This window comes from Ambystoma mexicanum, chromosome 4p (assembly GCF_040938575.1).
Source record: "Ambystoma mexicanum isolate Mex_15411 chromosome 4p, UKY_AmexF1_1, whole genome shotgun sequence".
NCBI lineage: Eukaryota > Metazoa > Chordata > Amphibia > Caudata > Ambystomatidae > Ambystoma > Ambystoma mexicanum.
Window position 1 is genome coordinate 299,985,120 of NC_090927.1, and position 27,263 is coordinate 300,012,382.

A 27,263-nucleotide genomic window follows, 5' to 3' on the forward strand; every position below is an offset into this window, starting at 1 on the left:
TTCTAACAATACCTGTTGTTCACCAAGGCCTCTATGATCAGATATGGAACTTTGCACAGCCACTTCAATATATGCCTCAGCCCACTTTTTCAGTTCGTCTTTTCGTTCCTTACTAATCGTACTACGAGTCAGTCTAATAGTTCCTCTTGCAGAACTGCCAGCTAAAGCGTATAAGTCATGCTCTGTAGGAGGTAGAGGAAATTATGTCATTGGCGCAGATGGGACGGTTGCTGCAGGTGCGGATGCAAGCGTGGGAAGCAACTGGGTCATTACTTGGGTGATCATTCCTTCGCTCATTCAGCATCTTATTTATCAATTCATCTGATGTATGCAAATCCTGTGAAGGATACATTTTCTGTATGTCTAATTGGAAGGCCCTAATCCATGTTCCCAATGGCTTCAGTCTGCTTCTGCTGATAATGCACTAGCGCTTTCTCTATATTTGACATGCGTCTACGTGCGTGTTTCTCTCTACTCTTCAAGCGTTGATTTGCTTCCTTCCTCCAGTCCCTTACAACGTTGAACGCTGCAGGTTTGGCCTTTTTCTGTAGCAATACTGATTCCAAATGTTCTATGCACGCTAGTTCATAGCTCCCATTATTCGGCCACTGAAGATCTGATCCACGTCTGGTCTGCCTATGCCAAATCGCATTAAAAACTATTGCGCCTATACCATACATGATGTACATTTCATATGCCGGCGACCCCTCGGGTGGCACGGCTGGGCCAGTTTCCAAAGACTGTCTAACGCAGTGAAAAGAATCTCACTAGAGAGGAAGACAATGTCCCAAGCATGGTTAACTCTTACCTCTTTCATCTGGGCGTTTGTACTTGCAAGTGCAACACTCAAATATCAGGACGTTTAAGAATAGGGACACGACTCACCTGATCAATTTGCCACCCAGGACGCAATTCAGACGCAACCAAGAATCGTCACAACCACGTGTCTGGCACAATTTGCCTCACTTCCAGGATCCTCTCCTTGATGCTCTATGGGCGGTGCTCACCGATCAGGGATCGGCTGTATACAGATCTGCGGAGGAGTTCTCTAATCACTTCTGCAGGGGCGCCCCAAACACCTTCCGATCCCGGTCCGACAGCTTCGTCCTCGACTCATCCTTGCCTTCAACGTACGCGATGGAGCATCACAGGAAGGGTCCCTATTCGGGCACCATTTTTTGTAAAATCATATATGGAATAAAGGCACAATAACCATATACTAATGACACGCCAGTCGTGAGGTTCATTTCCCAAACAGGTCTGGTTTATTTTCAGAGTATCTCAGTCGGCCGACCGGGTCTCAACACCTCACAACGTGTGTTCACAGATACCGTGAGAAGAGAGAGAGCCAGCATCGGTAAAGCAATAATATATATGCATAACACATTATCACTCTACAGCATTATTCGGTCCGCCCTTATACATGACATACAAGCTAGGGTTCGGTAATTGACAGTTATGCACGTAACTTCATTCAGTCTAAACAGTTGGTATTTCTAGCCGAGGCTGCAGAGACAGCTTTCTGTTTTGGGGAACACAGGGAAGGATATCATGTTCTAGCAGGGAGACATTCCAACTAACGTTCTCGATTTGCTGCGCTCATGGGCTAAGGATTGTGGGATGTTTTTACCCATGCATCCGAGCCCTACCACAAAAACTGTGCAGTACTGGCATGGAAAACATCATGATGGCCAGAACTTCCCAGAAAATGCACAGGGAAATGCATGAAGAATAGGCTGCCACCTATTTTTGCCTATGTTGTGAGCACAGAAGGGCACAGAGCCTAAACCTTTGTAAAAGGGGCAATGCTGATTGCCAAAAGCAACCCATAACTGGTGGGAATTCATTTTCTTCAGGTCAAACATGGCTAATTTATGGGCACAAAATTATTTTACTGCAGAACTACACCAATGCCATTTGTTGAACCTGGACAATATACTTCCATGTAATAGCTCTTGTTTGAAATGCTTGAATTCAAGACTGATCCAAAAAAATTGCATGCAGTACCCGCTTTTGACTGAGGGCGGCGCTAGCGGTCTAAACTCTGACAGGGAAACTGCATGACAGGAGTTGCAGGAGAGGCCTTTACATCAAAGGCTGGGAGTTAATTAAAATCTTAACCACATGCTGTTCCCAGAAGACAATCTGATTTAATTAACAGGCCAAAGGCTGGGAAACCTCTCACCTCCAGAGATTCGCACCAGGAGTTAGAATCTCACATGACCTCTTGATTGATAGAAGGCAGACTGGCTGGGAGCCTCCTGGAGACCACACAATAGGCTCTGGCACTTGAATAGAATGTTGATTTTGACTGTTTCCTGTCAACAAAGGCCTGCCTGCCAGAAGACACGTGATCACTGACCCACCCAAGTCTTGGAGGCGGACTCCAACACTCCGAGAACTGAATTGAAAGCAAAATATATATTTTACAGAAACACTGATAACTCTTTGTAATCAAATGACAGGAATGTATAACTTTGAGAGTCATTTAAAAAAATGTACCTTCGATTCAAGCCCAAACTCCAATTTGTGTGATGTTCTGGGGCAAAACCCTGCTATTTATGTATACTACAGACACTGTGTTTAAGCTAGAGACATGGGAATTTACTGGAGTATGTATGGACAGGCCGTGTATATGTGTATAATTTTTAATGAAAAACCAATATTGCAAAACCAGTTAAAAAACGCAAAATGTTGCCGTTTCCGAATGCAAGCTCTTAGAAACATCAGAGTTTGAACAGAGTATACCTCATGTGATATGTGATGGGTGCATGTAATTTCAAACCACTGTGTATCTATGAAATATGTCTTTTTGATCAAATATAGATGTGTGCAATTTGACAGGGGAGTGTCCTTTCTGCAGGCCATATAATGACATCGCTCTGACACTCCACTTCTTTTCCCCAATCAAGAGAGAAAGGAAAGCTTGACCAATGGGCAGTTGAGAGAGGGGCTAGCTAGTGATGCTGCACACACACCCACTTTCAAAAGACATAAAAAGAGCCATTGGAAGCAGGTAGAGACATTCAATTCCATTTGCTGCGGAGCATGCTGACCGACGACTTCACATCCAGAGATCCTACACTTAAGACTTCCAAGCTAAACAGAGACTACAGAACTTTGAACCAAGAAGGCCCACTGCAAGCAAAAGTATTTGTCAGCAGGCCCAAAAATAATTTGCAGACTATTCACAGCCGGACCCAGGTGTTGATTCTGGCCTGAAACCCTGTGCCAGAAAGATCCAGAAGCAGTGCTGTACCCAGAGAAAGCAGAGCAGTATCCAGAACCAGAGGCCAGAGATCCAGAGTGACCCAGACCGCTGTTAGCAGAACCAGAGAGCTGATCCAGATCACTTAAGTGCCGAGACCAGAACCGGAGTCCAGTCCAAAACCTGACCAGATCCGTGGCGAGGCCTAATTCAAAAATATATTGTGAGTACCTAGCAGAACCAATCTCTTAGTTAAAATAATCTAATCCAAACTATTTTAATCTAACCAGAACTGCCTCCTAACTGTCACCTGTCATTTGCAATGCTGTCACCTGTCATTTTCTAGCTGCAAGCTGTAACCTGTCGCTTTGAACTTTTAAAATTTCAAATCCGAAAAACTACCTTTATTTAATCGTCCGTATCTCTGTAGCTTAGAATCTCAGCTTTTCAACTAGCTTAGAACCGACTTGCTACTCCTTATACTTTTGCCGTAATCACGATTCTCGCACTCGCGAATTTTGCCGCGGTTTGCGATTTGGCCCGATTTCTTTACTTGTAAAAAGATAGCTGCTTTTGCCTGAACTGCTAAATTTCGTTTGCCTCTTAAGAACCATCGCTAGAGTGAGCCTGAACTCATATTAACTAGATACCACTCACCCTGAACCTCCTGAAGGGAATTAAAAGCATTTTCAGCATATTTCTCACTGCATGGTCATCATATTCAAAGCCTTTTGCCTGTGTTTCAAACTTCTGTAGTCTAAGCTTGCTGGGGTGAACTGAATTACATTCCTAAAAACTGTGTCATCTTCATCTCCTTACATTGCATAAAAGGGGGGGTGAATTGTCCAAGAAAGTGATTACATTGTCTTTTGCTGAAACCTTATCAAGTTATTTTCTGTACTGCATTTTCATTCCACCATGCATCCATTTGAAACCATAAAAGTATTGTTGCTATCTTATCCATCCTATAACCACTCATCATTGATTATAAAGAAGTGTGCTAGTGCCAGACTATCCATTATTGATTACTGCTCAGATTAAGTGTGATATTCAATTATTAATTTATTATAAAGTATGATATATTTATATTGTTTAAATTCTCAAATAAACCTTTTAACTTGCAAAACAGAACTACTTCTTGGCTCAGTGGGGTCAGGGGGATTCCAAGAGAGGGGTGTTATATAGGGGTAGTCATCCAGAACCCATGAACTGGACATAAAGATATATCAATAAGGGTTTCCATTCAGTATCCCAGACTAGGCATTGACTTAGCTGTAGTGTTGAATTGAATCCTCTTACAGGATCAGACAGTTCAGAAGCATAGAAAATACCATCCTTCGTGAAGTAGCACCATTAGTTGAATACAATTCTTATTTAACTGCCTTCTACAACAACGTTTGCAAGACAGGCTGGCACCTGGGTTGCTGATTAGTCGCGGCTTATGTACCGCTTCAAGGCTTTACAGAATAAGGAATACAATGCATTTCTAAAGGGTTTCACATTCCTGCCTACGTTAGCATTCAGAGTTCAAGCTGTGGACTCGCACCGTGTGTGGATCTGAAGCACAGAATATATTTGCAGAAGCGTTACAGGAAAGAAAATTGCAGGCAATTACAAAATGGACTCGAAATGGTCACATTTAGGTTTCATGGTTTGCAATGTTTGTCACATGATGTAATTTGCTTCTGGCCAACAAACAATTCATACTATGCGGGCTATACAAATCGCATTTACAGTTTCACAGATGAAAGGGGAATTCTGAAAAGCCTGTGACCATATTGGAAAGTGGTGGAAGAGTTACATGACTACAATGGGCCTCATTACACGGTAGGCGGTAAGGGATTACCTGCACCGGTAAGGGCACCGGTGCCGGTAATCCCTTACCACCCTACTACGAGGTCCCTTAGCGGGTCCCTCCCCTAACGCCTGGTTTTACCAGGCGTTATGGAAGGGGGGGGTCCCGCTAAGGGGCTTCAGAGCTAATAGCGGTACCGTTATTAGCTCCTTCCCCATTCCCATTGAGCTCAAATGGGAATGGGGAAGGGTTCCCAGAATGGGGACTTACCAGGTCCTCCAAGGTCGGAATGACCCGGTAAGTCCCTATTCCGGGAACACGGACCCGGAATGCGGTAAGGGGTAGCCATGGCGCTAATAGCACCATGGCTACAGCCTACCGTGTAATGAGGCCCAATTACCTGTTGTTCAGCGGTAGCCAAGTGATACCCCTCCATGGTAATGAGGAAAGTCCTGTTGCACAGAGCTTATTCACGACATTTAGGAAGCAACATGAAGAGGCGCAGGATAAGGAAGTCATACTGGTGGCCCTGCAAGGACCAGGACATAAGAAACATGACAGATGTCACGCGTGACAGTGATGCAGGCATCCCTCATTTCTACGGAGATCCCGCAGAGAGTATGCAGAAGTTGGGGTTGGACTTCATAGGTCCCTTGAAAGCCATGACATTGGAAAACAGCAACGGCATTGTGCTCCTAGTTCATTTGTCAAAATGGTTTGAGATGCCCAATATCACCACAACAGTGGTCGATGTCCTCAGATTGCTGTTCCAAAAGAAAAGGGCTACCGAAAGAGAGAGTGACCGACAATGGAGTTCAGCTGACATCCTTTGAGATGGGGACAATAACAATGTAAAATCGAAGCAGCCCCGTATCGTCCCCAAGCCAACGGGCTGGTGGCAAGAACAAATAGATTTATAAACTGGACCATTCAACTAGCAATGGCACGATGTATGATCCACACATGTGGGATATCTTAACCCACTAATCCAAGTCCTGCAACATCACTGTGCATTGCTGGCAGCAGAAACATCATAATGGCCGCCGGAAAGCATGCTGCTTGCCAGAAATCACCAGAAAGTGCGCAGTGAAAACCTGAAAAATAGGTTGCCATCTACTTTGTGCCTATGTCAGTAGTAACACAGGAGACCACTGCCAAAACCCATCATTTGGCTGCTCACAGAGCAAAATCATTGCAAAAGAAACAAAGCTGTTTTCAAAAATCCTTTTTTTATGTGGTGTCAAATTTGTAAGAAATCATGGCTTACAAACCACCCAAAAAGATCCAACCTCCTTGTTGGGTGGTCAACATCATTCTCCTTCTGGAATCTACATAAATATAAGGTCCACAGAAGTGTATCTATATCTGAACAAAGTATACTTTTGAGGATTGCTTGCTGGAAGAAATCTGTCAAAAATGGGTGCAAGGGGAGACCACCAGGGGGCGCGGAGCATGACGGACCTCTGAGGCTCATGCTCTGCCACCGCCACAGGGCCTAGCAGGCTGTAAGAATCCCAGGCAGGGATTTTGGAATGGAGCCGAGAGAGATTAGGCCCTGGGCGGCCTGCCCAAAAAGCAAAGCCGGTGTGGAGCCCACTTCGAGCAAAATTACATAAAATTGTCCATGCGCCTGGGAGAGCAGCGCAGGACGTGTGTAGCGGCTCTGCCACCCACAGCGGAGTGCACCATGCGCCTTGGACCAAGGAGGCGACCCGAGATTGTGAGACCCAGAGAGGAGACCGGAAAAGAAGGGGTGTCTGGGCCCCCCGCCACACACACAGAAGCAACGCAAAGGCTGGACGCCGAGTGAGGCGCCCAACCTGACGCGGCGCCGGGAGAGTTGCTCCGTGCCAGGGAAGTTGTCGGAGGCGCTGCCACGTAGTACGGAGAGTGAGACAGGAGCGGTCCTGAGAGCCGCGGCGAACATCACGCCAGCAGAGGTGGAGGGGGCACTCCGGGCGCCAGTCAGGACGAGTGCGCCCCATGTGAGGCGACCTTGAGCCCGGAGACACGCGGCGGATACACGACGGGGCAGGGGACATCAGCAGTAGAGAGGTGAGGAGGAGGAGTAGGGGGGGGGAACCAGGCTGACGGGGGTGCAGGGAGGAAGATCCCCCCCTCCAGTCCCATCCATGGAGTGTCATAAAACAGACTCACTCCTGCCCTGAGAAGGGGCCTGGGTGGCATCGCCCGCACATGCCTCAGTAAAATTGAGTAGGAGATAAGGCCCCTGGCCCATGACACCATTACCCGCATAACGCTGCAAAGCAGTCGGGGAGCCCCACGCCGGAGCGGAGCGCCCCCAAGGCTGAGAGGCAACTCCATCACTGAGAGATCCCACGGTACCTACCTGGGAGGTCCCCTACAGAGATACCTCCTTGGGGGTAACACAGGGAGAGCCACCCTGGAGCAAGCTTTGCCCAACAACACAATCCTCCTGCTTCAACGCTTCCGCTGGACACCCTCAACCCGAAGCGACATTCCCGAAGCCACCATGCCTGCAGAGGACGCCCCCCCCTGTGGCACTCACTAGAGGAGGACCTTAAACACATCCTCCACGAGATCAAGGCTATCCATACGGACATCCAGGCCTCCGTGGTAGACCTCAGGGGGAGAGTGGACACCCTTGAGGAAAAAATGGAGGGAATGGAAAACAACCACCTCCAGATGATCTGTTGGATATGAAATATGAGGCGAGGCTAACGGACCCGGAAATGAGGGAGGAGGACATGGTCCTGAAGATGGACGACCTCGAAAACAAGCAACGCCGAAACAATCTCCACATTATAGGGGTGACCCAGCAAAAAAGGAGAGACAGCAGGGGAGGTGGGGTGGAAGGTTCAGGGCCTGATAAACCAGCTCTTTGCGTTGGAAGGGGGAAAAGAAGTCCAACTGGAGAGAGCGCACAGAGGAGGTGGCGGCGGCGGAGGGGGAGGCCCTAGATCGATTGTGGCGCGTTTCTCCACTACAGGGAAAAAAAAAGAAAAAAAAAAAAGAAAATTGAGCTTTTCGAAAAAGCCAAGAAGCTGGGAAGCTTCCTCTTCTAGGGTGACACGATTAAGGTCTTCCAGGATCTGTCTGCACTCACACTCACCCGCAGGCGAGACTGTCACCCGCTTACACAATGGCTAACAAGTCAGGACATAAGATACAGATGATCGTTCCCCTTTGCACTTTCCTTTGAGAGAGCCGGAGTGGACTATAGAGTGATCAACGGTAAAGAGGCCTCGCAAGTGTTGCAGGTGCTAAAAGGGGACACCCAGACTGAAAACAATGATGAGGAAACACAAGTATCGGCGGAAAACAGTAGGGAACCAGAGGGCCCCTGGGCCACGAAGAAGAAAGCGAAGGGGAGAAGAAAATTCAGAAAACCAAACACCCAGACGAGGAATGATACAGAGGGCTAAGATCTTGGACACACTCCAATGAAAGGGGTAAAGGTAATGGTTTCACATCCCCGGCCGGGGACACGGAGTTAATCAGGAGAACTGTGGTGGACAGGTGGAATTCCACCCTGATGGCTTGCCCGTTGGCAGGTGTCTGGAATTGGTGTGGGAGGATGGAGAGGGGGGGAGAGACAGGAGCATTGGAGTTATACATTCACAGATTCAGTGTAGATCCAATCACAAATGGTCCCAGTGCAGCTCCCAAGACACCGGATGGGAGAGGACAACAAGAAGAAGTCCTAATGTTAAGCAACGAGAGAAGGGGTCGGGTCGAGACCCTCAGGCTGGGTTCACTTAATGTTAAGGGGTTAAACTCGCCAGCGAAGCGCTCCCTCTTGGGGAGGGGAATGAAGAACGCAGGATTAGACGTCCTCATTGTGCAAGAAACTAGAACGACAAAAGGACAGGAGAGGGCCATCCCCGGAGCAAACGTGGGTCAGACTTTCTGGGCATCTGGCCAATCTAAAAAGGGGGGCATAGGCATTATTCTAAGTAGAAACCAAAAGCTCACAAAAATGTCACGGTGGGAGAGGGAAGATGGGAGAGCCATGGTGGTGTTGGGTAACCTATGCAATTCAAGAGTCTCCCTGGCAGCAATATACTGCCCCAATGTAGGCCAGATCGAATTCCTCCATGAAGCCCTGGGAGAAGTGATGACTAATGTGGAGGGACTTCTACTCTTTGGGCGGGGGGGGGGGATTTCAATATGTGGGCGGACCAGGAACAGGACCATAGCGGGAAAACCGCCCCTCATGACGGTAAGGGGAGTAGGCCACAGGGGAGCTTCCGAGACCTGATGTGGGAGTATGGGCTAGTAGATGTCTAGAGGGAACTGCATCCAACCAGGAGGGGGTACACTTTCTTTTCCGCGGCCCATGGCACTAGAACCAGAATTGACTATTTGCGGGCATCAGCATATGAGTAGGATAGAGACCTGTGAGATAAGACCTATTAGCTGGTCGGTTCACGACATGGTCTGGTCGGACATCAGCATATCTGGTCTAAGGCCCAGGGACTCCCTATGGAGATGCAATGACTTCCTCCTTAGGGACGCTGTGTTCAAGGAGGAGATGACAACAGCAATCAGAGAATTCTTTGAATTCAATGATATGGGCGAAGTTAACTGTGAGATAGTTTGGGAAGTGGCGAAGGCCACCTGGAGGGGCAGACTGATCAGAGAGGGGGCCTCCAAGAAAGGCTCAGGACTCTCCTGGCACATAAATTGAGGTCTGAAATACTCCAGCTAGAACAGTCGGAGGGTAAGGGGGGAGGACGATAAGGAGAGGGACCTGGAAAATGCAAGAGGGAGGAGACAGGAACTGAGGGAACTGGAAATGGGCAAGGTGGTAGTCGGCCTGCAACATCTCTGCCAAAGATACTATGAGAAAGGCGAAAAGGCCAACGCCATGTTAGCAGCCAAGCTATGGGGCCAGAGAGTGGATAGATGGGTGTCAAGGATAACAAGCAGAGAGGGGGGGAGAGAGAGATCTGACCCGGAGGGCAAAGCCGAAAACTTTGCAGGCTTCTATGAGAGCTTATACGCAAGGGAAGGGAACATGGGATCAGGAAGTGCTTGGTGCATACCTCAACGGGATCGCTCTCCCCACCCTCAGCCCCATGGTGGCGACCACATTGGATGCACCGATAACGGAGGAGAAGGTACTCTGGGCAATTTCAGGTTTGAAGCTGGGTAGGGCCCCGGGGGAGGACAGGTTCACGGCAGGCTTCTACAAGGCCTTCTCGGGCCACCTAGCGGGTTTCCTGGCAGGCCTTTTCTCAACATAATGACAACAGGAAAAGCCCCCCATCTTTTGGTAAAGCCCTGATTACAGTGATTCCGAAGGAGGGAAAGGACCCGACGGACCTTCCGCTCTTATAGACCAATCTCACTTTTAAATGTGGACGCCAAATTGTTCACCAGAATCATTGCCACTAGACTTGAAGATCATATGCCCGGTCTCATCCATTCAGATCAGGTGGGTTTTATAAAATGGAGACAGGGGGCGGACACACTTGAAGACCCTACATCTCTTGAGGGTGGCAGCACCAAGGGGGAATAATCCGGTCCTGGTGTCTATCGACGCCTAAAAGGCATTTAACCGGGTTGATTGGTGCTTCCTGCATAGCGTGCTCCAGAAACTGGGCCTGGGTGAGGGAATCCGCCAGGCAATTAAGGCCTTGTATGTGACCCCATCAGCTAGAGTTACAGTAAATGGGCACTGGTCTTGCATCTTCAACCTCCAGAGGGGGACCAGACAGGGCTGCCCCCTCTCCCCGCTTCTGTTCACCATGACTATGGAGGTGCTTGCAGAATATATTAGAGGGAACGCTAGAGTGCAGGGCATTGACGTGGGCGACCGCACCTTCAAGCTGGGACTTTATGCGGATGATATCTTGCTACATTTGAGAGACCCCACCAGGTCGGTCCCAGCCGCCCTACAGGTGATTGAACATTCTGGTAGTTTCTCAGGCTTTAAGATAAACATAGGTAAATCGATGATCTTCCCCTTTGCATCAGACACGGACAGAAACCTGGAGGAACTCAACCCTCTAAGCCTACAAATCTGCACTGAAGGGATAAAATATCTGGGAATCAACATAGTCAGACCCAACGAAGACTTAAATCAAGCGAACTACCCAGATCTGTTTGACGAAATATTTGAAGACATGGAGAGATGGGGAAAAGGTCAGGTTTCCTGGATGGGACGTGTAAATGCTATAAAAATAAACCTTCTCCCCAGGGTGCTCTACCTCTTCCAGATGCTCCCGCTCGAAGTCCCAGATGCATTTCTCATTGAAGCTAAAAGGCGGATGCTGAAATTTATATGGCAAGGCCAGAAACCCAGAGTGGGATACGAGACCCTCGCGCTCCCCAAAGACAGAGGAGGACTTGCCCTCCCGGACCTCCAGACCTACTACAGAGCGGCCCAGCTTAGAGCATTGGCCCCCCCATCTTAGAGAACACCACGATAAACAATGGATATACCTAGAAAACTACCACTTGAGCCCACTCACAGTAGGGTAATGGGGATGGGTCCCACTGAAAAAGCTCCCCAACAGAATTGAGACCCACCCAATTCTAGGCACCATGTGGAAGGCATTGGCAGGAAAGGGCTGCAGTGATAAAATAACCACGTGGCCCTCCCCTCTGAGTCACATTTGGTCCACGCCGGTATTGGAAACAATACCAGGGCACGAACACTACCAACCCAGGTTCGACGCTGGACTATGTAGGGTTGGCCAACTTGTGAGGGAGGAGACGTTCATTAGGTATCCAGGAACTGGAAGAAGCACTGGGAATTGGCACTCTCTCCCCTCTTCTATACCTACGGCTGAAAGGAGTCCTAATGAAACCCAATCTAAAACCATGCGTGCAACGAAAGCTCACCCCTGTCGAAAGAATCTTGGACACTTACGTTGAAATGAAAGGTCTCATATCCCTTCTTTACGGAGCTTTACTGACCAGAGAAGGAACGACTAAAAGTCTTAGGAGAAAATGGGAGGTGGACTTAAACATTGGAGACAATCTCTGGAGGCGCCTTTGTAATAGGGCATACAAGACTTCAATCTCCTGCCAGTACAAAACACATGCCGTCAAACTTCTCCACAGGTGGCAGTATGACCCAGTCAAACTCTCCAGGATGTTCCTGGATGTTGCCCCCATGTGTTGGCATGGCTGTGGAGAAAAAGCAAACTACTAGCACATGTGGTGGACATGCGATAGGGCCCGGGCGTTCTGGACGGAGGTCCTCAGTTGGCTCAAGGAGGCAGGAGAGGGGCCTTACCCGCTGGACCCCATGTTACTAATATTTGGATTGCAACTAAAGGACGAACACTGGGAAAAGCTTGCAGACTTGACACACTGTTATTGGTGGCTAGAGCCGCTCGAGCTAGAACCTGGAAGACAGCCGCCCTTCCCGGAAAGAGAGAATGGGTAGCAGTAGCCAAGGACATCTACTACATGGAAAAACTAACAGAAGCAATGCAGGGCTCGAGTTTGCATACAGAATCAGAGTGGCTACAGTTTATGGAGGCATTTGGCAACGAAGGAGACAAGACTTGATGACCCCATGGGAGGGCGACCCGGCCCCGCAAGACCCACCCGAGCCTAGAACATCTGGGACATGGCACAAGAGAGTCAGCCTAACACTGACTTACATGAGCACGGGGGGTGCTGCCCGGAGATGTTTCCGAGTGGACCAGCTCTGAGATAAGAGGGGGGTGGGGGGGAGGTAATGGCAGAGATCCGGGGCATTTTATTATGCGTTTCTCTTCAGGCATCAGCCCACAGTTTAAATTTGATGTGTCACTTACTCATACGAAAATCTAATAAAATTGATTTAAAGAAAATATTTTTAAAAATGGGTGTAATACTGTTACTCACCTCTACCAGAAGCCGCCGTTTTAAAACCATTTTGGGTAAAGTTGAACATTGAACCCCAACTATGCCAAAGAAAGACTTGCTAAGAGGTGGATACAATTTAAAGACTATATTCTGAAAAGGCTTGAAGCAAGAAATTGTTTAATGTATGTGTTAAAAATGTGAGTTATATTATAAGAAAAGACAATTTGTAGATATAAGAGTTAAAGTTTCCCACACTGTGTTTCAAACAAATTCCACACCTTCTCCCTGGACAAAGGAAACTTCCCCCTGCCCTTGGCTAAGAGATTGATAGGCTGTTGTGAAAGGGAACTAGGAGGGGCACCCTGGCCTGTTGCTCTGAGTGCAGACAAAAGGAGTCCTTGGGCTGAATAGAAATACAAATTCGGGTATGACTGACAACAAACTGCTGGCAGGAAGCAGGACATGTGACCCTCTGAGTCAGCCCAGCTCTGGGGGCGGACCAGACTGGGATGTGGATTTAACATTGGACTAGATATATGTTGAAGGAAAATGCTTCTAAAATATTGGAACAAACTGACAAAAATGTGAAACAGATTTCGCTCACAGTTTAAGACTAAGCTGGACTCTGTGCAATGTTTGGAGACCAAACCCCGGAATTATTCATATTGTAGCTACTGTGTTTATGCCAGGACCCGGAAAAATTACAGAAATGTGCCCAGATGGGGTGTGCATGCATGTCTAAAAATTGGTGCAGAAATAATAGAGAATCCCACCAAAAGCGCGAAAAAGTTGTCATTTCTCAACCAAAGCTCTTAGGAAGATGAGAGTTAAACAGAAATGTACCTTGGGCAATCTGTCATGTAATATTAACAAATTGTGTATATTGTAAACATGTGTTTTATGAAAAATAAGATATACTGTACAGAGACAAAGGGGAGGTTTTTTCCCTAAGCCATAAACATGACACATGATGACTCAGGATGACACACTGATCCCCTCCTCAAATCAGGGGATAGGAAATTCCCTGACCTATTAGATCCTTAGAGGGTTGGGCATTGTAGAATCAGCCTCCCCACCCACTTTGGAAATACATAAATAGGGACTGCTGAGGACAGGCAGGGCATACACTTTTCCACTACTCAACTGATTTCTTGGCGAAGCACCCTGCAAGAAGATCCAGACAAAAATCCAGACAGACTCTAGAACTAAACTCAAGAACTTGAAGCAGAGAGGCCTAACCCAAAAGCTGAACCCTTTTCAGCAGGCCTTCAGAACCTTTTGCAACCTGATTCTAGCCCCTAAACTTCCAAGAACCCTGTGCTAGAACCAAGATCCAGACCCAGAAAGTAGAGCAGTATCCAGAACCTGTCAGATCCAGTACAAGAGGCCGCGCAGACCAGAGTGCCTGAGACCTGTCCGGTGGCAAGCGAATCCCAGCCAAACCCTTGACCAGATCTTTGACGGGGCCCACTCCATTCCAAAGCCATAGGAGTGAGCATCTACTCTAGAACAGTCCATAGTCATCTCTTAGTATAAAGTAATCCTATTCCAACCTATCCAGAACTGCATTATAGAAATCTTGTGTCCATCCTGAATTCTTCTCATTATATTGTCTGTGATAATTGTAGCAATAATCATCTTTGCGCTGATATTTTTCTGAAGAGGGACAAGTGTTTTGACGGACAGATCAGAGCGGAGGCGCAGCTGTTCTGGTGGCTGCCCGTTGAGTGTCTTGCTTCTTCATAGCCCCTTAGTATAAGTCCATATTGATTCCTAATCTTTAAAGTGCAATCTTTCATTTTTGAAAAATCTACCTTAAAAAAATCCTTTGTAACTTTTGAACCACACGTCCTAGAACCGAAACTGTAATTTTGAAGCTAAGATCCTAAGCTTTCCAACAAACCTAAAACGACATTCCAATTCATTATAGTTTCACGTTTCACGCAGAGAAATTGCCGCAAATTGCAATTTAGCTCCATTTCACCACTTGTCAAAATAGCTGTTTCTTGTTTTCAACTGCTGAATTTCATTTTCAATCTGATAATCATTGCTAGTGTTCACCTGTACCAATCCAAAGTAATTCTCGCTAGTGCTGAATCTCCTTTAGTGAATTAAAATCATGTTAGCATATTTTCCCTTTCATTGCAATCACATTCAAAAGTATTTTTGCCCGTTTTAAAATCATAGCGGTTTTCTCCAAATTTGCTGGGGGAACTGGGATTGAACTGCATATTGATTGTATTCCTGAAACCTGTGTGCCCCCATTTCCATCTCTTCATATCGCATACTGGGGGGGGGGGGGGGGGGGGAGTGAGTAGTCACAGGGGAAAGAGTGATCATATTGTCTTTCGATTGAAACCATATCAATTTTATTTCTGTGTTACATTCTTTCCCATCATTGCATTTCCTTGAACTCATACAAAGTATTCTCTGCTACACTATTTTCCTCTTCCTACTCCTAACTGATTAAAGAGATTGTTGATACTGTAATATTACCCATTTATGATTACCGTTCATATGCATAAGTGTGCTATTCAGATATTATTCTATTCATAAAAGTGTGATATATATTGTTCAATTCTTCAAATAAACCTTTTAATTGCAAAACAAACCTACTTCTTGGCTCAGTGAGGTCGGGAAGATTCAAAGAGAGGGGCGTTATATAAGGGTTCATCATCCAGATTTAAAGAACTTTGACATAAAAATATATAAATAAGGGCTTCCATAGGGCATCCCATACTAAGCATTGACTTGGTTGGAGTGCTGGATTGAAGTCACTAACACACAAGACAGTTAAGGAAGCAGTAGCCGCTCACAGGCTTACTCCCAATGGAACCACCATGGTGTCGCCCTTCCACATGCTAAAAGGCAGAAGAGCTGCATCCACGCTAGTACCTCAATGGCTGTTCAAAGTAAGGGAAGACAACACGATAAACCTGGAAAGGGTGGTGTTGAGGATCAGGAAAAGCAATGCCCACATGAAAAGGTGGAATGACTATCACAGGGCAGTGCGAAGGACTGAGGTAGAAGAGGAAGATCTGATTACCACACAAGCACTGAATGACAGGGTCCTGGTACAGTCAACTCACCAGGGTTGTGCGGAAAGGTACAAATCATGTGTCAACCCAAAATGGAAAACGGTGTAACTTAGAGAGAGTAGCAGTGTTTGGATTGCAGTGGAAAATTGGTCACCACCCCACAAGCAAGCAAATGAAGAAGGTCACCCAGGGGAAGAGAAGAGACCAGCAAAGGAAGCAAACAGGGAATTGCTGTCAATCAAAGACTAAAAGTTGACGAGTCAAGTGGGGTCAAGGAAGTGCAAGTGGAACCAGTAGACCAGACACTCGAGAGAAGCAGTGATGGAGGTGTGGAAGAACAACTACTAACTTCAGCCGGCCACATCATGAAGGAAAGAAACCATTGAAGTATCATGACTTCCTAATAGGAAGAACATCATGCTTCTCAAGAAAAGCAGGTATGTGGATTGCTAGCGTCCCAGGCCGTGATATCGCGAGACTTCGGTCAGAGCACGGGCGATAAGTGCAAGGCGGTACAAGATATGAGGTTAGAGCTCCTCCTGCTAGTGGAGTAGAGCCCCAGAGACACAGCAGCTACTTTCAAAAAGGACAGTGCATGCAGCTGTTGCAAGTGTAAATAATTAAGCTTTTACTAGAGTCCCAGAAGATTGAGTGCTGAATCCTCCTTGCCAGGACACAACAGTATGGGTGTCTTTCAAAAGTGGATACTCGGTCGGTGGTATGTCTGGCATTACTACAGATTGTGAGGAGCAGTAATTAACCAGGTGCAATGGTGCATTTAATTAAGAGACGTCAATGGAAATACCACTATAGATTTTGTTCGATCCTTCAACAAAAACACTTTGACAACACAAGATTGCGACCTGTGATGATTCAGAGGCGTCCCCCTGTTAGAAATCGTACTTAATAAACACTGTCAAAGTTGTGACAATTCAAGTACATGACCGTGGTTTAGTTGGATATCGTCCGGTGACCCCCGCTCAGCCTCAGCCAGTTATACTGTGCACACAGTAGTAATATGTTGTTACCTTCCGTTTGTGCCCCGAAACTTAGCAAGCTGCATCTTGGTTCCGCATGCTCGAGATCTCCACCCGTCAGAGAAGGGCTCGCCCCACCGGACGCTCCAAAGTCAGGCTCGGAAGGGGAATCGTCGATGAGCTGCAACCTGCTAACCGCCGGGGATTTGTCACCGCGGGACCTCGAGCTGCAAGAGAGACCTCTGCCCCGGGAAGCTCGGAATCGATTGCTTACCACCTGACGCTCCACTCGTCCGGGAGACTCAGGCGGACCCGACTCTTCCTCCGCGCTGCTCTCTGAGCCACTACTACTGGACTCTGCTTTCCGTGCACGAAAATTCCGCGCCCGCTTTTTAAACATCTCACACTTTGGTGTTGACATTAAGCACGCAGACTCTGGGCAGCAGCGCTTCCGGGTCAAAAGGCGTCGGACGAATTTGTCCGGGAGTCACAGTGCTTGATCAATGCCTGTCTGAAAGCGGAGGCGGATGCTCTTTGCCGCTGCTTTCGTCCTATTTTAAATGGGTCCTGTTGCACCATGTAAACTAAAGCATCTCTACCAATAAAGGGAGGAGATCGAAAAAAGTCGTGGAAGAAGTGTTCAACCAAACTGCAATAATATTCAGTATGATTATCCTAAGAAGACGTAGCTAATTAGTGCGTAACCCTTATTTTCAGGGATGGACATTTAGTAAAGTACATGATTAAAAAACAAGATCTTTATATTCCGTATTAAAAAAGGAATTTTACTGTAATTGCAGTTGTGTAAGAAATTGCTTCTCTTTTCAAGATGGCTGCTATGCATTCGAAGTGCATAAGGTTAGCAAAGGCAGCGCGGAGCTGTAAAGTGTGTGCCTCAGTTGGTATAGGGAATTCCTATAAAGGATTAAACCTCTAGTGTTGCAAAGCAGCGTCAAATAAAGGCATTATTAAATGAGTTCTTTTTATTTCCTCATGTAACAAGCCAGATCTCAAATGTCTTAACCACATCCACCACACTAAAAAGGATACAATGTGCTATGAACCCCACCACATTAAGGGAAAATTGTGTTCGGATCAGGAACAAGCGCACTTTAATTTACCTTTTTTAATAGTGTGGATAAGCATAGCTCTCAACCATTTCTGACGCAAACGCTGATGAAAACACCCGATCGGGTGAGAGCACATTGGAATGAATGGGTGTGCAGGAGGCTTGGCAGGTGAGTCAGCTCTTTACAAAGTCACAGTGGTTGACACCCATCAAAAGTGTGTGAGTTGAGAGCTATGAGATAAGTGTATTTTCCCCAGTAGAGATTCCTGCTCCTTAGTTGGCTGTGATTTGCCATTAGTTTAAGGGGTAAGCACTTAATCTTACTTGCATGGATCAGTGGAAGTGTGTGCTGCACTGTGCTTTTGAGCTACCCTTTAATCGGGTTGGGGCGAGGTGGGATTGCACTGGAGTTCCTTGGGATATGATGCCCTGCTCACCCTTCTCTACCAAACTCTCTCCTGCCTAATACACCTACTGCTCCCACCCTCTCGCTTCTCCTCGCACCCATCTCGTACACCCATATCTACTGTCCTTACTTTCTTCGAGCAATCCAATAGGTCAGTTGTACTGGCCATGTTATGATAGTCCAATCTGGAACTCCTGTAGACGGTGTGTCTAGGAGGTCAGTGATCTTCAGAGGTTTCACATCCGTATGTTCATCTTAAAGTTTCCAAGTCTTCCTGGATGATATGCACCATATCAACTACCACATCACTTAGGCTGTAGATTCCTTGCTGCAACGCAATTAAGTTGTCATCGGTGGTATGAAAGCTCTTCTCTATTGATATACTGCCAGGCACTGGATTTCCAATACGGTTTCCTTCCAGGTGTAGGAGTAATCTGCCCTTCTCATTTCTCTTTTGGTCCCAATCTTTCCTAGGTGTTCAATCAAGGATTGCTAACAATGCCTGACTTTCCTCTTGTATCTATCTCACCAATAACCACATTTAACGGTGCTTGCTTCACCATTAATTGTATGCTTTACCTATGGAAATGGCATATGTTTGAAATGGTTTGTGTAGTCCTAGCTTTATAAGGACCTACTCTCAAGATTGTCCATAGAACCACTGTCAGATTCAGGCTCCGCTGATTTTTGTTAGATGTCAGCAGGAGATGCAGCTGAGTAGTGTCTATATGTTCTCTTCTTCTTACAGAAATAGCTCTCCTTGAAGAAAGAGGGGAGACCCCTTTCAGAAGCCACAGTGCCCGCCTACTTATACCAGCAAGATACAAATGGCAACAGCGAGGGATGTCCTGTTATATGGGGGGGGGGGAGGCTTCAGCATAAAAAACCTCATAGTAGATGTCACAGTCCACCAAACAATGTAGAAAGAGTCTTTGAGATGAACGGATGATCCGGGAGGGAGGTTTAGATAGCAACAAGGCAGCTGGCAACAGCAGGCAAGAGAAAAAAGAGGTATATTGAGGACCCCGGTCAGAAGGTATGGTATTGGGTAGTCCATACAATCTAAAGATCTCTTTGAAAAAGACTTGAGCCATCTCGGTGGGCAGATGGTAGTTTTTACATGGAGTGTAATGGTCCAGCTTGGTGAAGCTATCAATAGTGACCATTGTAACATATCTGGTGGATATTAGGAGGAAGATGGTAGTGTCGGCTGCGCAGGCTTCCATTATACATCAAAGGTATCGTAAGTTCTCTTGTAAACCCCTAGTAATCTTTTATAAGCAAAAGGTGACACCAACGATAATCTATGGGGCAGAGACAAAGATGATAGACCATGTACCAGACTGGAAGAAGTTGGAGGGGTTATTTCGGAGAAAAGTGTTGGCTCTCCCCAATTGTGTTCCAGTACAAATAAGACAGTTCAAGCTAGGTCTATTGTCTCTTGATATAATGTATAAATGGTGGCCTGTTATCCTTTACAGGAAATGTATGATGTGCGACCCAAATCATAAGTCTATGCTTCCAAGGTTAGCTGCTCTATTAGAATCTGCAGATGATCGCTCACTTAAGGGGTGGAAGCAAACCTTCCTTGGGGTGCTGCTGATATTAAGATGAAGGGCTTAATGGAGAACCCTGACAGAGCGAAGGCCAAGTTATGGCAGTATGATTGGAGGGTTACCTGGGATCAGTGCAATAAATATATTTAAAAGGGGACATTTCTATATAAAGCCAATGAATAAGATCCAGAGATATTTAATGTCATTCCCAGCACCTAAATTCAGGATGCTGTTTTTAAAATTAAGATTTAATTTATGGCCATCTAGAGAAATCCAAGGTATTAGATTGAAGCGGACCCAACAAGAAAAGAATTGTAGGTTTTGTAAGAATATTAATGAACCAGAAACTCTGAAGCATTTAATGGTAATGGGCCCTCAGTTACTCCCTCAAAGAAAACTGTTTTTACAAAAGGTTTCTAAGGATTATATAGATATCACACCAGAAACTTTGTGGGAAATGATTTTTATTGGACAGAGACAGACAGGGATTTTAGCCACAGATAGATATTTGTTGTCCTTAGATATTTTAGAAGATGGAAAATATAATTACTTTTGTAAGACGAATTTTAAATAACAAATATGTAATATCCACTAGATGCCTTCTTTTGTTAATCATAATGTTATAATGTTTATATTTTTCTTTGTTTCTCTATTTTATATGTTGTAAATTATTGAAAGGTTGAATTGTTTAATAATCAACCAAAACAAAAAAAAATAGTGACCATTATGGTAATACATCGCTTAGAGGGTGGCAAGTCTGCAATGAAATCTGTGGAAATATGGGACCATGGAGTAGTAGGTGTTGGACCTCGGTGAAGGGTGCCAAGAGGTTTAAAGTCGAATTTTTGCCTTGATAACAAATAGGGCATATGGAAATCTAACTGCGTGCATCCTTCATCAAGGTATGGCATCAAAAGGAATGAGTAAGGAGATCAATGGTAGCTTGGATAGCCTTATGGCCTGCAGCCTTAGGATCATGGCACCTTCCGTTGCAAATCACTTTCCGGAATGAACAGACGAAGTCAACAAAAAGCAGTCCTTCTTTGTGTATTAGTCTCAGATCTTCCCTCAACGCCCCTTCCAAGGAGACCCCGCTGGAGGCCTTCCATACATCGTAAAGGAAGGTGGTAACGACAAAAAGGAATCTTTTCTGGTTCAGGACTAATGTCGAGTTCTTTATTGGGGCTCCAGGAGAGGCCATCAGCAAGTATATTAAGATTCCTAGGAATATAGGTAAGGAAAGATCATACTGAGAGAAGAAATGGGCCCAACGGGCTTGTCAACTGTTGGTGCATTCCATCTGCTGGAGAAACCTAAGATTCTTGTGATCCGTTCTTACCTCGAACGGAAAAGTAGTTACCAACAACTTTTTTGGTTATGGTTTGTATCCCTATGTGAGAGAGGGTATGCCCAAACGTAGGTCCCTTGCTCGCTGCGCCATAGGGAACCAAGCTGCACCTCACTGATGAGGCCTAACAAGACTGAAACATATCTGGAGTTGCTTGTGTTTGCGTGCAGAGGGTATCTGGCCTAGCAGTTCAGACAAGGCTGCTCCCATTGGTGGCAGTACCTGACTGATTTGCATATGGCTGGAACCCTTTTGCAATGGCGCAGACGGGCTGAAAAACGGTGGTGTGGAAGGTTGCCCAGAGCAGTGCCAGTGGTTCAGATTAATTCAAAACCTTTCACCCATCACTTTTTTGGTTATAGTTTGTCTCCCTATGTGAGAGAGGGTATGCTCAGACATGGGTCCCTTGCTCGCTGCGCTATAGGGAATCAAGCTGCATCTCACTGATGAGGCCCAACAAGGCTGAAACATGTTTAGAGTCTCTTGTGCTTGCGTCCAGAGGGGGACCTGGCCTAGCAGTTCGGGCAGGGCTACTCCCATTGGTTTCGTGAATCTCCCCCCGTCTCACCTGTGATCGGGATCTCCCTTGTTCGGCCGCAGGACTCTTCCTGTGGATGGTTCGGGTCTTGGATAGGCTCGCCCGAGCCTCGTCAGGTTGCAGGACGCGTTCAGAGTTCCGGGAAGTTCGTGGTTCCAGGATATCCAGGATAGCGATGAACGAGTAAGTAGGGGGGGAAATCCAGGAACAGGATAAAAGGCAAGGAAGGAAGTAAGAGGATCAAAGGAAACCAATGTAGAGAGTAAACACACGTCGGGTCACTACCGAAGATAGCGTTGAGACGCGCGGACCAATTTATAGTACGTGCCACGACGTGAAAGCTAGTGCGTAGCACGGAGCTTGGTATGGCAATTTCGCCGGGTCATGACAGCATGCCCCCTCCGAAGACTGGTTCCTCCAGGCTTGCCTGGGTGAATAAGATGGAATCTTCTGAGCAAACGAGGGGTCTTTAAATTAGAAACTGGTTCTCATGTTCTCTCGCTAGGGGGGTAGCCTTTCCACTCGATCAGATATTGTAGTCGACCCCTCCTATACCTGGAATCACATATCCTGGACACCTCATATTCCAACTGGTCGTCCACAACAACAGGTGTGGGTTTGAAGGGTTTTCGAGTAGAACTAACGTAGGGTTTCAACAGGGAAGTATGGAAGACTGGATGTATCTTCTTCCAGGAATCCGGGAGCTTAAGTTGGAAGGAGACAGGATTGATGATCTCCTTTATAGAAAATGGACCATAATAGCGAGGAGCTAATTTGTTTGGTCGTAGATGTCGAGGTAACAGTTTCGAGGCTAGCCAGACTTGATCGCCAACTGAATAGGAAGGTGATGGTCTTCTCTTAGAGTCCGCATATCTTTTAGTTCGAGTCTGGGCCTGTTCTAACTGATCCTTGGCCTCTCTTTGTAAGTCGATCAGCGTCTGAATCCAAGAGTCAAGGGTAGGTACCGGAGTAGATTCTGGAAGAACTGATGGTAAAACAGACAGGTGATAACCTTGACTGCAATAGAAAGGGCTGATCTTGAGTGCTGAATGATCTGAGTTATTGTAGGAGAATTCGGCTAAAGGTATAAGGAGAGACCAATCGTCTTGAACCTTGGTGGCAAAACAACGAAGATATTGTTCCAGGGTTTGATTTACTCGTTCCGTTGCCCCATTGGTTTGTGGATGCTAGCCTGAAGAAAGGGCACGTTGGATTCCTAGAACACGACAGAGATGTTTCCAGAATTGTGAAATATACTGAGGTCCCCGATCCAAAATAATCTTGGAAGGAAGGCCATGAAGACGAAAAATATGTTCCAGGAAAATTCCAGCAAGTTCTGAGGAAGATGGTAGTTTATACAATGGTGTAAAATGAGCTAGATGAGTGAACAAGTCAATGGTTAACATGATGGTTGTATATCCTCGGGAAGGTGGTAATTCAACAATGAAATCAGTGGCAATAACTTCCCAGGGTCTGGTTGGGAACGTAGGTTGTAGAAGCAGACCCGCCGGCCTCTGATAATCGTATTTGTTCTGACTACAAATAGCACAGGTCTTGATGTATTGAACTACAGTAGACTTCATCCCTGGCCACCAGAACTGTCTTTGTATAAGACGGAAGGTGTTGGTTACTCCTCGATGGCCGGAGTGAAGAGTATCATGGCATAGATTCATTACCTTCTGTTGAAGTTCTTTTGTCGGAATGACCACTGAATTGTTCTTGAATAAATATCCTTCCTTGATTGTTAGACGCCAGGGATTTTTCTTCGATATGTCCTTCCATAGTTCAGATAATTGAGTCTGTCCTCTGATTTCTTCCAGGAGATTGATCGCTTGAGCTACAAAGATTGTGGGTGGAAACATTTTAGGATAGATCTTATCCTCCAAGGGAACGTAGTCGGGAAGCCGAGAAAGGGCATCGGCAATCAAGTTTTGTGATCCAGGAACATGTGAAATTTGAAATTGATATTGAGCAAAGAAGTAGGCCCATCGAGCTTGTCTACTGTTCCTGCACTCCATGGATTGTAGGACCTGAAGATTTCGATGATCAGTACGGACTTGAACTGGATATTTAGCACCCAGGAGTAGATGTCTCCATTCAGTGAAGGCATGACGAATAGCCAATAACTCCTTCTAGCGAGTAGTGAGTCTCGCTGGTGGTCAGGGTCCGTGAGAGATAAGCAATGGGATGTTCCAACTTATCATCGGATTCTTGTTTTAAAACTGCTCCTATGGCGTAATTGGAGGCATCAGTTTCCACTAAAAAAGGACGATTTATGTCAGGTTAGGCCAGGATGGGGGCCTGAGTGAATTCTTCTTTCAAGCGTTGGGATGCCTTGTCTTGTGGTATAGACCAGTTAAATGGAACGTCTTTCTTCAGGAGATTAACAATGGGTTGAACAATCTCGGAAAAGGTGGGAATGAATTTCCGGTAGAAGTTGGCAAGCCCCAGGAAGGATTGTATTTGCTTAACAGATGTTGGGGCGGGCCAAGCCAGTATGGCCTTCACCTTTTAAGGGTCCATACTAATTCCTTCTGAACTAAGGACAAATCCCAGATAGTGAACTGATGTAACATGAAACAAAAATGTTTCTGGTTTGGCTAAGAGTTGATTTTCACAGAGACGTTGAAGTACTGCTTTTACATGTTCTTCATGTTTCAAGGAGTCCTTGGAGAAGATCAATATGTCATCCAAGTAGACGATAACATTGAGAAATAACATGTCAGAGAACACCCTATCCATAAAACGCTGGAAGACTGCGGGAGCATTAGTCAGACCAAAGGGCATGACTAGGTATTCAAAGTGACCAAAGGGTGTTCTAAAGGCTGTTTTCCATTCGTCTCCTTCCCGGATACGGATCAAATGGTAAGCACCTCGGAGATCCAGTTTCGTGACTATCACTGCACCTCTCACAGCTTCAAGGACATCCGAGATCAGGGGTAGTGGGTATCTGTCTTTCAGGGTGTATTGATTTAGGCCCCGATAGTCCAGGCAAGGTCTAAGCTCTTTGGTATCCTTTTTTGGAACGAAGAACAATGAAGCACCAGCTGGTGATTTTGAAGGTCTTATGGTGCCGTTCTCAAGATCAGTGTCTAGGTATTCCCACGGGGCTCCCTTTTCGGGTTCTGAAAGGATAAACATCCTGCCAAAGGGAATCACTGCTGAGGGTTCAGTATCTATGGCACAGTCTTCGGGTCTATGTGGAGGTAAGGCTTGAACAATGGCAGGAGAGAATACATCAGCATACCCTTGATAGATCACTGGAACTTGTACAATATTGGAAACCATGAGTGGTGTCTCTGGACACCTTGGTAGACATATAGGAGCTGTGACTGAGGTATCCAGGTTTAAACAATGGTTCATACAGAACTCCGAGCCCAGGAATAAGGATCCAGCCGTCCAGTTAATATATGGATTGTGCCTTTGTAACCAGGGCATGCCCAGAACCAAGGGGTAATGGGCTGATTTTATAATGTCAAACACAATTCTTTCTTGATGATGATTTATGGAAAGATGGATCTCCCTTGTTTGCAGACTTATGGGTCCTGAGGAAAGAGGTCTTCCGTCAATTGCTTCCACTGGCTGTGAAAAACTTCTTGCTTCATATGGAATGTTATGACTTCTGACCCAATCTTGATCAATGAAGACTCCCATTGCTCTGCAATCCACCAAGGCCAGTATGGGGTAGACCTTGTCCTGGGATGGCGATAAAAAGGCCTGTAATATCATCAATTTGTTTTGTCCAGGAGAGTTCAAGGATGGAATTGATGTAGAGCAGACATCGCTCTCCCGAAACCTTGCTCCATTTAGGATCGGGAGCTGGCGTTTCCCGAGCGTCGGGGAGGAGCCAGAGGACACTCTTTAACTAGATGTTTATCTGAGGCACAATACATGCATAAGCCTGTGTGTATACTTCTTAACCTTTCCTGCGGGGAAATTGGTCCACGAAAGGCTCCAAGTTGCATGGGTTCAGAATCAGTGCTCGGATTCTTGGTAGATTCTGTCCTTGCAGTATTCTCTGGGGAGTTTCTTTGAATTGAGACCTTATTCTTTTTCTTTTCGGCCTTTCTTTCTTGGATTCTGAAGTCTATTTGAATAGACAAGTCCAGGAGGGCCTGGAATGAACTAGGACGTGCCACCCTGGCTAACTCGTCCTTGATCTCTTCATTTAGACCTCTGCGAAACAAGGTAAAACTGGCTTCCAGGGGCCAGTCCGCCTCTTTGGCTAGCTGTTTGAATCTTGTAACATAGGTCAACATGTCTTGGGATCCTTGTTGGAAGTCAAGTAACTTCTCTAGAGCACCGTGAACCAGCTCTGGTCGTTCGAACATGGTCTTGAGTTCTGCGATGAACCCTTCATAATCATCCAGGAGAGCATCCCCTGAATTGAGTAAAGGAGTTGCCCATGTAAGGGTATTACCGGAAAGATACAATATTATGAAGCCCACCTTAGCCCTAGGAGTTGAGAAATAGTAGGGCTTGAAGGTAAAATTTACCAAACGAATCCAGGAATCCACGTAAGGTCTTTGTTGAACCATCGTATTTATCAACCACTCCTCCCAATAATACGCTGTCCTTGTTCGCGGAGTCACGTGACAAGACAAGCTGACTTAACGCCGCATTCTCAGCTTTTAAATTCTGCATCTCTGTGGAAAGTTCTTGCATTCCGCGCATCAGGTCCTGAATAGCATTCTCCATGGTAGAATCCATATTGATCGTTTCGCGTCTTAAACTGTCGTAAATCTCCCCCCGTCTCACCTGTGATCGGTATCTCCCTTGTTCGGCCGCAGGACTCTTCCTGTGGATGGTTCAGGTCTTGAATAGGCTCGCCCGAGCCTCGTCAGGTTGCAGGACGCGTTCAGAGTTCCGGGAAGTTCGTGGTTCCAGGGTATCCAGGATAGTGATGAACGAGTAAGTAGGGGGGGAAATCCAGGAACAGGATAAAAGGCAAGGAAGGAAGTAAGAGGATCAAAGGAAACCAATGTAGGGAGTAAACACACGTCGGGTCACTACCGAAGATAGCTTTGAGACCCGCGGACCCGCAGGGGCGTGACCAATTTATAGTACGTGCCACGACGTGAAAGCTAGTGCGTAGCACGGAGCTTGGTACGGCCATGTTGGGAGGAACAGGGAGTACAAGCCCTTCGTGACAATGACCATGAGGTCCAGAAGGGGCAATTTCGCCGGGTCATGACAATTGGTGGTAATACCTGACTGATTTGCATATCGCTGGACCCCTTTTGCAATGACACAGACTGGCTAAAAAACGGTGGTGTGTAAGGTTGCCCAAAGCAGTGCCAGTGGTTCAGATTCATTCAAAACCTTCCACCCATTACTTTTCTGGTTATTATTGTCATGGCCACTGTGAGGGGGCACCAGTTGTGCCACAAGCAGGCTCCCACCAGAACCCAGAGGGCCTTAAAACTGCTGCAAAAGGGCTCCTGGAGCCAGTCCTGGCGCCTTTGGCACCAGGGTCATATGTAGGACGGAAGGGCTGTTCAAACTAGGTCCCATTTATTTACATGGGCCTTTAAATC

General features: G+C 46.3%; 1 protein-coding gene across 2 annotated transcripts in view; it reads right to left on the reverse strand.

Moving 5' to 3' along the window:
- Positions 1–17,440, reverse strand: part of GCFC2 (GC-rich sequence DNA-binding factor 2) — a 945,959-nt gene extending 928,519 nt beyond the window's left edge. For both annotated transcript variants that reach the window (XM_069605850.1, XM_069605849.1), the window contains exon 1: positions 16,861–17,440. In XM_069605850.1, coding sequence (XP_069461951.1) covers positions 16,861–17,230 — 370 coding nt within the window. In that variant the 5' untranslated portion in view covers positions 17,231–17,440. The remainder of the gene's footprint in view (positions 1–16,860) is intronic.
- Positions 17,441–27,263: the final 9,823 nt, after the last annotated feature.